This window comes from Oncorhynchus mykiss, chromosome 11 (genome assembly GCF_013265735.2).
Source record: "Oncorhynchus mykiss isolate Arlee chromosome 11, USDA_OmykA_1.1, whole genome shotgun sequence".
NCBI classification, from domain to species: domain Eukaryota; kingdom Metazoa; phylum Chordata; class Actinopteri; order Salmoniformes; family Salmonidae; genus Oncorhynchus; species Oncorhynchus mykiss.
Window position 1 is genome coordinate 48,037,884 of NC_048575.1, and position 13,899 is coordinate 48,051,782.

Here is a 13,899-nt window from a genome sequence, read left to right on the forward strand (position 1 = left end):
GCCGCAGGGTCTGATGACTGGATACACTCTGCGAGAAGACTGGCACTAGGCAGGTCCAAGTACCATGAGAGGCAGTGACATATCAGCCTGTTTTAGCATAGACTGCAAACCAGCGGGCGGTCGATTGAACAGCTTCATAGAGCTTGATCTAGCATTCCATTTTCATCTTGTTCTTTGCGTTGTTTTAACAGGATGAGACATTATTGTGCGTGCTCAATATGCGTATCAAGTGCTAACTGTGTGGTCCACGGTAGCTTAATTCTCTCATCATTTTGTGTACAAGCGGCTGCAGACCGCACACATCTGGCAGTGGCCAAACATACACAATCATTGTAAATTCGTGTTTGGATTTCCTCACTCTAAAAATGTATGGACTCTCTGACTAACTGCAATCTAGCCTGCCCAACATGAAGAGAGAAAATAACATGATTAATCTAAACATCAAACTTTTGATATTTCAATTCATAACAATTTAATTCCAGAAAACAAAAAATGAATGTAATTTGACAAACAAATTAATATTTTATAGCACACCATGGAACAGAGGCCACAGGTGTTAATGAAATTCATTAAGTCACATACTATACTACTGTACATGCCACAAGATGGCAGACTCAAAGTACGTATTGACTAGCACTTGCATTTCACCACTCCACACTAGCTTTCCCCTCGTTTGGCTGCTTGCAAGCTAGCAAGCATGTTAGGTACTGCTAGGTATCCCCAATCAATCCAGTAGGGTCTGCAAGCTATAGTGAGCTTTGATTGGTCAATAGCGCAGCAATGTCACAGTGTATTTGCATAAAGTTCTGCTTTCCCCAACTTTGGTCACGCCCTGTTCACGTCCCTCGCCCGTGCTCACGTCCCTCGCCCGTGCTCACGTCCCTCGCCCGTGCTCACGTCCCTCGCCCGTGCTCACATTGCCCAACAGTCCCCCTGCACACTTCACTTCTTCCATTGTAAATTAATGCTTTCCCAAGTTTCATCGCCCATGTCGTCTTCAGTTAATATGTTCTGTAAGTCAGTGAGATTCAGCTGTGTAGTAGTAGGCAATGACAGAGCCAGTAGTTTGAACCCCTGGTTGGTTTCGAGCCTACATGGCCCTAAGAGCTGCTCCAGCTCATGGTACTGATATGTACTTACTGACAACATGTAACTAATCCCGTGACACTGAGCAAGTGTGCAAAGTGAGTGTTGAAATCCATCGTTTTGGATTCAAAAAAAGATTTAGACGCGGTCTCTGCCAAAATTGCGTCAAGGGAGCCGCAGAACAACCCAGGAAGTTGAGCTTACATAACCTGCTCCACTGGGGGTGTAGCAAAAGAGGAGATGCTATAATGCCATTGCTGACCTGCGAAAAAAGACTAACCAAAATCAAAACTGATCCTTACCTTAACCCTAACCAAACCCTTAACCCTATCCCTATCCCTGACCCTTACCCTTACCCTATACCCCTAACTGTGGAAAAGATCCCTGTTGATTGACAATGTTCTGTGTGTTGTGTAATACACAGGCACAGACACATGCATACAAACACATGATAACATACGCACTATACACACAGGTACACATGGATTTTGTGTTGTAGATATGTGGCAGTAGAGTAGTGGCCTGGGGGCACACACTTAATCTGTTGTGAAATCTGTTGTAATGTTTAACTGCCTTAATTTGCTGAACCACAGGTAGAGTAGCTGCTACCTTGGCAAATACAAATATCTATGCTATGTGTTTTGTTTATCATACCTGCTTTTCATTGCTCTTGTAAACGGTTGTTTCCTCCTTCAGAAGTAAAACAAGAGAAATTAAATATTAACTTAGCTGGCGGATCTGTATAATGTCAACCTAAACAACAAGCTGAAAGACTAAATGGGTTAAAATGTCAAGAGTTACCATGAAAAGAGTGGGTCTGGGATCAAATGATTCAGTGACAGCGACATATATGACCCTGGACTGAGTCTTGCAGCATAGAAACAACTTTGTAGGGGTCAATACATTTTTAATTAGGGCAAATCAAGCCTTAAATGTTTGTGGAAAGTATAAACTTTAGAAGCCCTTTTAAACCTTGAATACACTAAGTTTCTATGTCCAACTGTACAGGACATTTCCTGCAACAACAGAGTGATCAAATTAAGATCCTACATCTGTATGTTCCTCTGGTAAGTCTCAGGATCCTTGGAGTTGGAATATAATGTGTTGACCTTGAACCAAAGTTTTTGGTTAAGAAACAATAAGGAATTATCTTAGACAAACATACACTCACTACCTTTCAAAAGTTAAGGGTCAATTAGAAATGCCATTGTTTTGAAAGAATTTTTTTTTTTTTGCCCATTTAAATAACATGAAATTGATCAGAAATACAGTGTAGACATTGTTAGTGTTGTAAATGACTATTGTAGCTGGAAACTGCAGATTTTTAATGGTATATCTACATACATATATCTAAGGACAGTTTTATTGCTTCTTTAATCAGACAACAGTTTTCAGCTGTGCTAACATAATTGCAAAAGGGTTTTTTAATGATCAATTACCCTTTTAAAATGATAAACATGGATTAGCTAACACAACGTGCCATTGGAACACAGGAGTGATGGTTGCTGATAATGGGCCTCTGTACGCCTATGTAGATATTCTATTAAAAATCAGCCGTTTGCAGTTACAATAGTCATTTACAACATTAACACTGTCTACACTGTATTTCTGATCAATTTGATGTTATTTGAACGGACAAAAAAAATAGCTTTTCTTTCAAAAACAAGGACATTTATAAGTGACCCCAAACTCTTGAACGGTAGTGTATATAATATCATACAAGGAAGCCAGCGTTCACAAGATAATGCAAAGAGGAAGACTTGTACAGGATTGACTCTTTTCTATTTCATGATAGAGTATCAACATTGAAAGCAGGCCACCAATCCAGACTCAGCATTTTGTCTCTATGCTGCATGTTTACTTTATTTGTAACTCTGACTTGCCCTGCTTTCTCTATGTTTCTGGCGTCAGTGCAAATCCTCTCTCTCCATATCCCTCCATATCCCTCTCTTCCTCTCTCCAATGGGTCGTCGGTTCCACTCAGGCTCAATTGTGGGACACCCGGTGCTGTCAGGCTGCGACGCCTCCTTTGACCGACCTAGGCCCAGTCCCAGTCCCAGTCCAGGCTGAGTGATCCGGCAGTCCCGCCACTCCTCCTCCCTCCAGTCATTAGCACAGCCACTGGGGCAACACGTGTCATGGAACCATGGCGACAACCAACACAGACTAGACTCACTGGAGACACCACCAAGGAACCTCCCAGGACCCTACCATACACACAGGCACGCACACACAAACACATACATTACAACACACAGCAAATACAGATGCACACATACTCACACACACATGCATGCCCGCATAACATACGTAGAGCTGATTAAATGTCTATTGGGTTGGGATGCGGTCATTAGTTGCAAATAGCACTGATGAGGCTTTTGTTCCTTCTTTCTGGCATACATATGTTCAGTTTTATAAGACACCATCGAGCCTAATTTCATTGACAAGGATATCATCCTCATCCTCATCGCCACTGCAATTGGCTCAAAGAATCAGCCTACTAAGTGAGTCCACAATGTGCGCTGAGTTTGCGACAAAGAGAAAAATGCATCAGCGTACGGCTCTTTTTCACGGCACATTACAACACTCCAAAACGCAGCTCCGCTGTGCTTTTCATTATTTAACTAGGGTTAATTACGAAGGTTATGTTGTCTAAGCCCAGGGGTCATTTTCAAAGGACTTTGCGTCTTTCCAGACAGGCTACACCAAAATAGAGCCGCACCAGACACAGTTATGCGATGGTATTGTTCCTGGGAGACAGCGGGCCAGCAGGGGGCCCTTATCAAAGCTAAAATCTTCCCAATTATTACGTTCACCGCCTCCAAATCGGGCGTGCAATATCCCAAAGTGGTGTAAAACTAGTCCCTTTTTTAAATTTCCCTTTCAGCAGAGATAAGTGGTTTGGACCAATGCAAAGGTGACGGGGAAAGACAAGAGGTGGCTCTCACATCAAAAAAATGACATGCTGCATTTCACGGTCATGGAAGCTGAGCGGTATGCGTGCTTGCCTCGCGGCCAGTGTACAACAAGCGTGGTGTGTAAAGTGGAAATTAGGGATTGGTTCTGTTTGAACAGTGATTAAGTGTATGGGCCCAAAGGCGTGGGTCCCTGGTGGGTGCGACAGCTACGTGGTTCTCTGTTGGTCCCAGTAAGAAGTGGGTATTTTTTTTACCAGTGAGTGCAACTATATAAGAAGGGTGGTGGGTCTGCGTTGGGTACTTTTGCCTTTCTCAAATTTGGGGCTGCTGTGAAGAGAGTTGAAGACATGCCGGTGATTGGAGTTGAGAACGTTCAATCTGCAGGTGCACCATCTGCATGCACAGGTAAGACAGCCAAACTCAGGTCCATTGCGTCCAGTCATTTATTTGTTTCTCACAGTCTGCTAATGCCATACGTCACAAGTCAAGGTTAATTAAGTGATAATACATGTACATTATTCTTGTGTAAATAACCTGTTTTTCTTGACATACCATAATTATGTTTGGTATAAAGTTTGGATTTAGAAACTATTTGGATTTCATTTTAAAATTAAACTAAAAATACTTTTCACATCAAGTGAAGACAGAAAAATAACTTTAACTTTTTTCTTCGGGAGTACATGAAAATGGATACATTTTCTGTAAATGTGACTTGGATTTTATAAGAATGTCAGCCGATTACGAAAACGACTGCTGTGAAATATTATCCATGAACTATAATAGGCTAATACATTTTGAATTCTGTGTCTTTCTCAAGTAGTGCTTCAAAATGCAGAATCAGTTACAAATCAGTCACAATCAGAGTAGTGTTCATGAAAACACAATGTCAATACGATACATCGTTTCTAAAGTATTTTTTCCCAAGTAAACTTTTTTAAGACACCATTTTAACTAATTGTTAAATTGAACATGTTACACACATGACTAGCAATGAAATCCTGGGTCACTTAAAATAGTCCAGTTTTCTTGTCGTAAAAAAATTTGGGTCACAAAAAAACCAGCTCTATCAACATATTTGCCAACTACTGTCCGACAAGAAACATTTGTCATTCGTGTCCAATAACTAAACAGTTTTGTGTTCATTAGGAGACACAACAGGTAGTCCCCTCCCTGTTTCAGTCCATGTGATGCCAAAAGTGACATGATAATGATGTTTGAAAAAGTGGACTGAAAACATTTTTAAAACCCTTTGCAATGGAAAACAAAAATCAGCATTTTTTCCAGGGAGTTCCTCCATGTTTCACTCTGTTTTGTTTAATTTAGTGCCTAATAAACATGACCCTGCTGTCCTCAGGTTCCCTCTGTAGCCTAATGAGATGAGATCAGGGCTCTGGAGCCAGCACCGCCAGCCCCGACTTTATGGTGCCAGTCGCGACCTCTGACCCCTTAGTGTGAGGCAGTAGCAGATGCCAATATCTAATTTGGCACAATTTTCATATGGTATATTCTGTAGGGAAGACAATTACATAGGGATGACAACGTTTGCACACTTGCTCTTGCGAGTACTATGTGCGCTCACACGGGCACACACATTGCTTGTATTGCTTTTAGTAGATTTTACTGTGTTATTTTTACTTTTGTGTGTTGCCTTTCTCTTTTCGTAGTTTGGAAACTTGATTGGTCGGTTTGATTTACTTAAATGTCCACCAACCACGTCTCTTTGATAGAACCCGTCACTGTGAAGTTCTCACAGGTTCTCACCATCCCTCCAATCAGGTTGAACAATGCAAATCACCCCCTTCCACAGGTTTGCCTATTGTCCAATCAGTGCCTCTCAATGAGAGGAAGGGGCAGGAGACGGTAGGTGGGATGGGAGAGGGGCATGTGTTCAGCCCAGTGTCATACAATTTCACCTTTCGCTGTCCCAGTAGGAAAACAGGGCAACATGAGCTCCGAGCCAGGAAACTGCCAGAACCACCAGGACCATGATCCGGACCACGGAGACGCCGGGCCAGCCAAACAGACCATGCCCATGCCCGTCCCTAACCTGGAGGTCCAGTACACTAAGGTCAGCTGGAACAATCTTTATAGCTAATGTAGTATGTCATTATGTTTGTGTAGGTTATGTATTCTCTTTTGCTTTTTGTTTTAAGTGTTGAATTTTGTGGAGTACTTTGCTGCTAAAATCATCTATGCATCATTAGTTTTAGGAGTATTTTGTAGTATATTGGGTGGTGAAAAAGCTTTTGCTACAGTGAATATCACACAGTATGTTGTGAAGTCCAGTCTTTTTCCAGATGTCCCCTCTCTAAATCTTCAGCTACAAAATGCTGTCTAAACATCTCCATGCGCTGATGCATTTGATTTATAATGGCATATTTCATTAATAGTTCTTCATGAATACTTTGTGTGTGTGTGTGTGTGTGCGTGCGTGCGTGTGTGTGTGTCTGTCTATTGGAGATGTAGTAGAATAATTGTGGTATTTACATCCCTTTGGCAAGACGGTTCCCAGGAGCAGAGGAAGTCAGTAAACTGTTTACTATGATCTTATCAGAAAGTTTATTACAGTAGAGTTACCACAATTTATTACTTTAATATATTGACTTACCAACAACACTCAGATGCATCTAATCAAGTGAAAGGATTTAATCCAAGGTTAATCTTCCTTATACATTAAACAGAGATCTGGTCAGGACAAAGCTATAAAACATGCTCTACTGAGGATAAAAATCTAACTCATTGTTATGGAGTCTGTTCCCTGAAATGGAAAACTATGCTCTCTGCCAGAGGCCCGTGGTCATGGATGACAGGAGGGAAGGGCGTTCATTAGCCTGGTCCCAGATCTGTTTTCTCTATATAGCCAACTCCCATGGTCACTGTTTTGTTATGTTTTGGCATGTCAATTCCCATAGTTGTCAAGACAACGCAAACAGATCTAGGATCAGGATAGGAGTTCATTGACACAGGAGTGTTTGTGTGTAGTGTACAGTATACACTGAGTGTACAAAACATTAAGGACACCTGCTCTTTCCGTGACATAGACTGACCAGGTGAATCCAGGTGAAAGCTATGATCACTTACTTATGTCACTTGTTAAATCCACTTCGATCAGTGAAGATGACGGGGAGGAGAACAGCATAAAGAATGATTTTTAAGAGTGACATGGGTCGTGTATGCGTGCCATTCAGAGGGTGAATGGGCAAAGGGGAGATGCAACTCAATATTAGGAAGGAGTCCTTCTTGTTTTGTACACTCAGTGTACAGCACCAGCTTGGGGTTTGTTGGGTCTGTGTGCAAGGCCTTTTCATTAGTGAGGTTTTTACTAACGTCATCTGTTTTGCTGTTGTGTCTTTCTGTGATTTGGGGAGATCAGATATTCATTGATAACGAGTGGCATGAGTCCTGCAGCGGACGGAAGATGCCAGTTCACAACCCTGCCACTGGAGACCTGCTGTGTGAGGTAGAGGAGGCAGACACCGTGAGTGACATTGTCAATTAGTCAAACAATCAATCAATACATTTTTTTTGTGTATGGTTCTTTGAGTACGGTTGAGAAAGAGAGAGAGAGAAAAAGGGGGGGTGTTTGTGCGCTTGTGTCTATTTGTGTGCCTGTGTGACCTTCGTAAGTGTGCCTGTCTGTGTGGATGTGTGTGCCTAACTTTCCTTTCATACCTAGGAGGATGTGGACAAGGCGGTCCAGAGTGCTAGGGCAGCCTTCCAGCTGGGGTCTCCATGGCGATGCATGGATGCGTCCGACAGAGGGCTGCTGCTCAACAGGCTGGCTGACCTGGTGGAGAGGGATCGCCTCCGACTGGCTGTGAGGACCACACACACACACACACACACACACACAGTCTAACACTGCAAGTGCTCAACAACCATATGTCCCACATGTCCCATACCTGGGCTCAATATTTGTTATGGAGTTGCTAGATGTTGCTGAGGAGTTCTGTTTAATATATATGTACTCAGACGTTGGAGGCTCTTGACTCAGGGAAGATCTTCCTCATGGCATACTTTGTGGATCTAATGGCCACTGTTAAAACCCTGCGTTATTATGGAGGATGGGCCGACAAGATACAAGGCAAAACCATTCCTGTAGGTGAGTTAATCCCCAAACACTTTAATTTGACCATCTCCCAAATATGAGATCATATCCACCCGATTGACATGAATATATTGTATATATATATCTATTGTATTAAATTATGTGTATCAACAATTGTATTTACATACCGTACCAGTCAAAAGTTTGGACACACCTACTCATTCAAGGGTGTTTCTTTATTTTTACTATTTTCTACATTGTAGAACAATAGTGAAGACATAAAAACTATGAAATAACACATATGGAGTCATGTTATAACCAAACAAGTGTTAAACAAATCAAAATATATTTTAGATTTGAGTTTCTTCAAAGTAGCCACCAGAAACTAAGAGTGTGCAAAGCTGTCATCAAGGCAAAGGGTGGCTACTTTGAAAAAACTTGTTTAACACTTTTTTTGTTACTACATGATTCCATGTGTTATTTCATGGCTTTAATGTTTTCACTATTATTCTACAGTGTACAAAATAGTAAAAATAAAGAAAAATCCTTGAATGAGTAGGTGTGTCCAAACCTTTGACTGGTACTGTAACAATTATGAAATAGTTTCAAAGGCCAGAACAGCAGTCTTACTGCCCAAATTCCTTTACATGCCATTGTCTTCAGATGGAGAGTATTTTACCTACACACGACACGAGCCCATTGGGGTGTGTGGACAAATAATTCCAGTAAGTAAATCCCCTTTGTGTGTGTGTGTGTGTGTGTGTGTGTGTGTGTGTGTGTGTGTGTGTGTGTGTGTGTGTGTGTGTGCGTGCGTGCGTGCGTGCACGTGTGTCCTTAGCTCTCATATAACCCATACCTTTGCTCCTCTGAACTCAGTGGAATTTCCCTGTGATGATGTTTGCCTGGAAGGTCGCTCCAGCTCTGTGCTGTGGGAACACTGTAATCATCAAACCAGCTGAACAGACACCACTAACAGCCCTGCACATGGCCTGCCTTATCAAAGAGGTAGACTACACACATGTGAACATCCACCTCTAATACGTCAGAGGTATTCTCACAACACATTAGCCGCACACTGTTGTGCTTAACTCAACGACTATTACTCACCCTCAACCTCAAGGATGAAGTGTGTTTTTTCCCCCCGTTTTAATCTGGCCCCGCTCTTTACCCTTATGTGAAATCACCCTGTTAATCACCCTGTCATCTCAGATTTTCAAAATATGCTTTACAGCCGAAGCTAGACAAGCATTTGTGTAAGTTTATCGATAGCCTAGCATAGCATTTTGTCCAGCTAGCAGCAGGTAACTTGGTCACGGAAATCAGAAAAGCAATCGTTTACCTTTGATGAGCTTCTGTTGTTTTCACTCACGAGACTCCCAGTTAGATAGCAAATGTTCTTTTTTTCCAAAAATATTGTTTTTGTAGGCGAAATAGCTCCGTTTGTTCTTCACATTTGGCTGAGAAATCGCCCGGAAATTGCAGTCACAAAAACACCGAAAAATATTCCAAATTAGCTCCATAATAACGACAGAAACATGGCAAACGTTGTTTATAATCAATCCTCAAGGTGTTTTTCAAATATCTATTCGATAATATATCCGTCGGGACAGTTCCTTTTTCTCTAGGACCGATTGGAATAATGGCTACCTCTGTATTTTACGTGAGAGTCACTATGGGAGCCATCAGGTGACCACTTGCGCAATGTAGCCGCTTACGGGTATTCTTCAACATAAATGCGTAAAACTACGTCAGACACCTTCGGAAATATGGAGAAAGAGTAATCTGGTTGATAGCCCATTCACTGCTCAATAGGGACGCATTGGAACGCAGAGCTTTCAAAACATGAGGCACTTCCGGATTGGATTTTTCTCAGTCTTTCGCCTGCAACATCAGTTCTGTTATACTCACAGACAATATTTTTACAGTTTTGGAAATTTTAGAGTGTTTTCTATCCTAAGCTGTCAATTATATGCATATTCTAGCATCTTGTCCTGACAAAATATCCTGTTTACTACGTTTACCCGTTATTTTTCCAAAAATTAAAATACTGCCCCCTAGTCACAAAAGGTTTTAAACACTTTGAAATTTGACATTTGGAAGAACTTCGTAATTTGACGATTTAGAAACATGGATGAACATCTAATTCTGAAGTGAGACTATGAGAGCTGGTAGAACTAGCTAATGGCATAATGTTGTTGAGGCACGTCCATAATTAATGATTCCAAAATCAGACATTTTAAAAATATAGACCTGAGTTAATAAGATCATGTTGTGTTGGTCTCTTTCATTCTGTCTCTGTGTGTGTGTGTGTGTGTGTGTGTGTGTGTGTGTGTGTGTGTGTGTGTGTGTGTGTGTGTGTGTGTGTGTGTGTGTGTGTGTGTGTGTGGTGTGTGTGTGTGTGTGTGTGTGTGTGTGTGTATCCAGGCTGGTTTTCCCCCGGGCGTGGTGAACGTGCTGCCAGGATACGGTCCAACAGCAGGCAGTGCCATTGCTCATCATATGGACATTGACAAAATAGCATTCACTGGATCAACTGCTGTACGTATTCAGAGAATGACCCATTCACTTTCAATCATGACACATGTCACTGATCACCCAAACCTTAATTCACAATATCCTTTCTGTTTGGTCCAGATTCTGACGTAATCTGCTATCTCCTAAACCAATAGCCCAGTGCCCTCCCCATTTGGTGTGAATGGTTACCAGATAGGATGGGGGGTTTGGTATTAGTTATGTTGTAAATTGAGCATTTTTTCCTGTGGTGGTTTCCAGGTAGGGAAACTCATCCAGAAGGCTGCTGGTGACAGCAACCTGAAACGTGTCACTCTGGAGCTGGGCGGCAAGAACCCCAATATTGTCTTCGCAGACTGTGACTGTAAGTGTGAGTGTGTGCGTGTGTGTGTTTGTGCATACGTATGTTTGTCTGTGTGTGTTTCTGTGTATATGTTTTTGGGATGCGTTGAGTTTGTGTCTGTGTATACAAGTAAGTGTTCATGAACATAACATGAGTGTGTATGTGTGTTGTAGTGGAGTATGCAGTGGAACAGGCCCACAGTGGTCTCTTCTTCAACCAGGGCCAGTGCTGTCTGGCTGGCTCCAGGGTGTTTGTGGAGGACTCCATCTATGAGGAGTTTGTTTGTCGTAGCGCGGAAAAGGCCCGTAACAAGGTCCTGGGAAACCCACTGGTACCAGGAGTGGACCAGGGACCACAGGTAAGGTATAGTGGTAGAACACACTGTTATTCCTCAAATGGATAACAACAGCAGTACAGTCGAGTGAGTTCAGGACAGTCGAGTGAGTTTTAATATCAAAGTCGCAAGATGTGAGGCTTTCATATTAACACTTTTAGAATGACAGTCAAAGCTTGTGTGGTGATGATTTGTCGGATGTTCTCCTTGTTGGTGCAGATAGATCAGAAGCAGTTTGATAAGATCCTGGAGCTAATCGAGAGTGGGAAGAAGGAAGGGGCCACACTGGAGTGTGGGGGTGGGCCCTGGAACCGGAACAGCCTCTTCATCCAGCCCACTGTCTTCTCTAACGTCACCGACGACATGCGTATTGCCAGAGAAGAGGTAAACACACACACACATACATACGTGCATGCATGAGAATGCACAAATTCTGTCTCACTCTCTTTCTCTCCCCCTCCTCTCTTTCTCTCTCTTCTCTCGCTCAGATCTTTGGACCGGTGCAGCAGATCATGCGTTTTCGCAGCGTGAATGAGGTAATTCAGAGGGCCAACGCCACCCATTACGGCCTGGCTGCCGGAGTTTTCACCAATGACATCGACAAAGCCCTCACCGTGTCCTCAGCTTTACAGGCCGGCATGGTGTGGTATGTATGGACACCGCCAAAAGCTTTTGACCATTTCGGGCAACATTTCCATCTGGCAAAAGAGCACAGATCTGTGCAAATTCTGTAAACCTCATTATAATCTGGCAGCGTGATTTCATATGAAACACCTCTTCAACACTGTAGATTATAAAGACGTGATTAGTTATGGATTATTCAATTTACTCTAATCTAGTTCAATAATCACATCCGTATAACGCACATTGTTGAAGGAATGTTTCGAATGAATTTACGCTGCCAGATTTTGTATTTCAAAGGTATTTGAACTGGGTCTTTGATTTCCTCTTTATCATAGGGTGAACTGCTACAATGCCATGAGTACCCAATGTCCCTTCGGAGGGTTTAAGATGTCCGGGAATGGGAGAGAACTGTGAGTGATTCCAGATTTCCAGATTTCTAGAATAAGACCAACATTAATTTATTCAATTAGTTTATCTTAGTTTCCTTATTGTTTGTACCATGTGTCTGGGTTTCAGAGGGGAGTATGCCCTCCAGGAGTACACAGAGGTCAAGGCTGTAACTATCAAAATCTCACAGAAGAACTCCTAAGATTTGCTGTACGGTACCATTCAAGTATTTCAGTGGGACTTCCACCGAAATTCTCTATGGACCGACTGGGAATTCTCAGCAACGACCCACAGACTATTGTATGCTATTAGACAAAACAGGGAGTCACTTTCTGTTTAAAACAGCTCTCACAGTGCTCAAGGTTGCCCAAAATTATCGTCACCATTTAGACGGGACAGCACCTAATCCGAAACAAGTTTGCATGCACAAACGGTTAACTTTGTCATCAATTGGAATCATTGGTTTATCATATAAACTGCATCCCACTGGTTATTCTGGTCCAATTCGACAGAAAGACAATGTTTTTGGTATAATCTATCATTTGTACACTGTATGTGATCTATTTGAACAGTCCAGTAGTTTGAGATCCGTTGGAATGCTAATTGTGTGGTTTATAGTACATACTGTCTTGTCGTTGTCATTGCCAATGGATAGTGACGGTGTATTTCTGTAAATGTGTGTGTGTGTGTTTGCTTTTGTAAATCTCCCATAAGTAAGCATATAAAACCTGATTTATCTGGCATAGAGATTCGTAGACATATGTTGTAACTCTTGTATTTTATTGGTTGTAATAGCAAAACGGTAGCTTTTTGTACCTTCCAGGTTGGTGAAAACAGCCCAATAACACAATAGCCATCCAACCCTTTTCTAACTAGCTAATGGTTTTGTGTCTGGAAACAGAGATGGTAGTTTCTATGTAATAACGCTGAATCCGTGCAGGAAAATGCCACATCACCCATTTCTCTTTGGTTCTACTATTATATCCATTCCGCGTAAACGTGTCATGTGGCCTTATTTTGTGTAAAGTGACACCAAATTGCCCCGGGCCGACCAATAGCTCAATAACTCGGTCTTTGAGCCGTCTTTTTCCTTTTTAGTTAAGTTAGAGCACGTCACCGAATGTCACTTGTCAAATCTTGTGCATATATTTTTTATCAATAAAGAAACCTCTGATTATGTACTGGGCTTTGTTTTGTCACTTGAACACTTTATGACACTTTACACTGAATAAGGCCACGTGACAATTTCATGGGGAATGGATTTAACAGTACAGAACTAAAGACGAACAGGTAATGTGGTTATTTTCCAGCACTGATTCGGCGTTCTTACATAGAAGCTTCCATCTTCCGATTAACAAACCATGGGCTAATTGGGATGACAAGAAAGGATTGGGGGGGGGGGAAACTACATTGGTAACTACTACTGTAGTTAAAACATAGTTATTACCCTGTTATTACCGAGTGTGAATGTAAAGTGCTGGAAGACAAAAAAAGTACTACAAATGCATCTCTTACAAACTATTAACATACGATTTCAGACTGAAATGAGTAGAAGTTTAGATTTCTGCTGAGACAAATATAAATAAATAAACATTCCCTAAATTGGTCACAGAAAATCTCCTCATGTTGGAATTTTGGATGCTGTTAT

At 41.8% G+C, this 13,899-nt stretch overlaps 1 protein-coding gene across 2 annotated transcripts; it reads left to right on the forward strand.

Moving 5' to 3' along the window:
- Nucleotides 1-3,993: 3,993 nt before the first annotated feature.
- On the forward strand, nt 3,994-13,849 carry LOC110535799 (retinal dehydrogenase 1). Of its 2 annotated transcripts, none has more exons than XM_021621087.2 (14): nt 3,994-4,409; nt 5,933-6,072; nt 7,378-7,482; nt 7,681-7,821; nt 7,977-8,106; nt 8,716-8,777; nt 8,929-9,057; nt 10,477-10,590; nt 10,825-10,927; nt 11,080-11,264; nt 11,460-11,624; nt 11,729-11,886; nt 12,200-12,274; nt 12,381-13,849. In XM_021621087.2, exons 1-14 carry the CDS (start codon nt 4,352-4,354, stop codon nt 12,451-12,453), a joined length of 1,638 nt encoding a protein of 545 aa, XP_021476762.2. In that variant the 5' UTR covers nt 3,994-4,351; the 3' UTR covers nt 12,454-13,849. The 2 variants fall into 2 exon arrangements, with proteins under 2 accessions (XP_021476762.2, XP_021476763.2); XM_021621088.2 differs by having other exon boundaries at nt 5,936-6,072.
- The last annotated feature ends 50 nt before the right edge of the window (nt 13,850-13,899 follow it).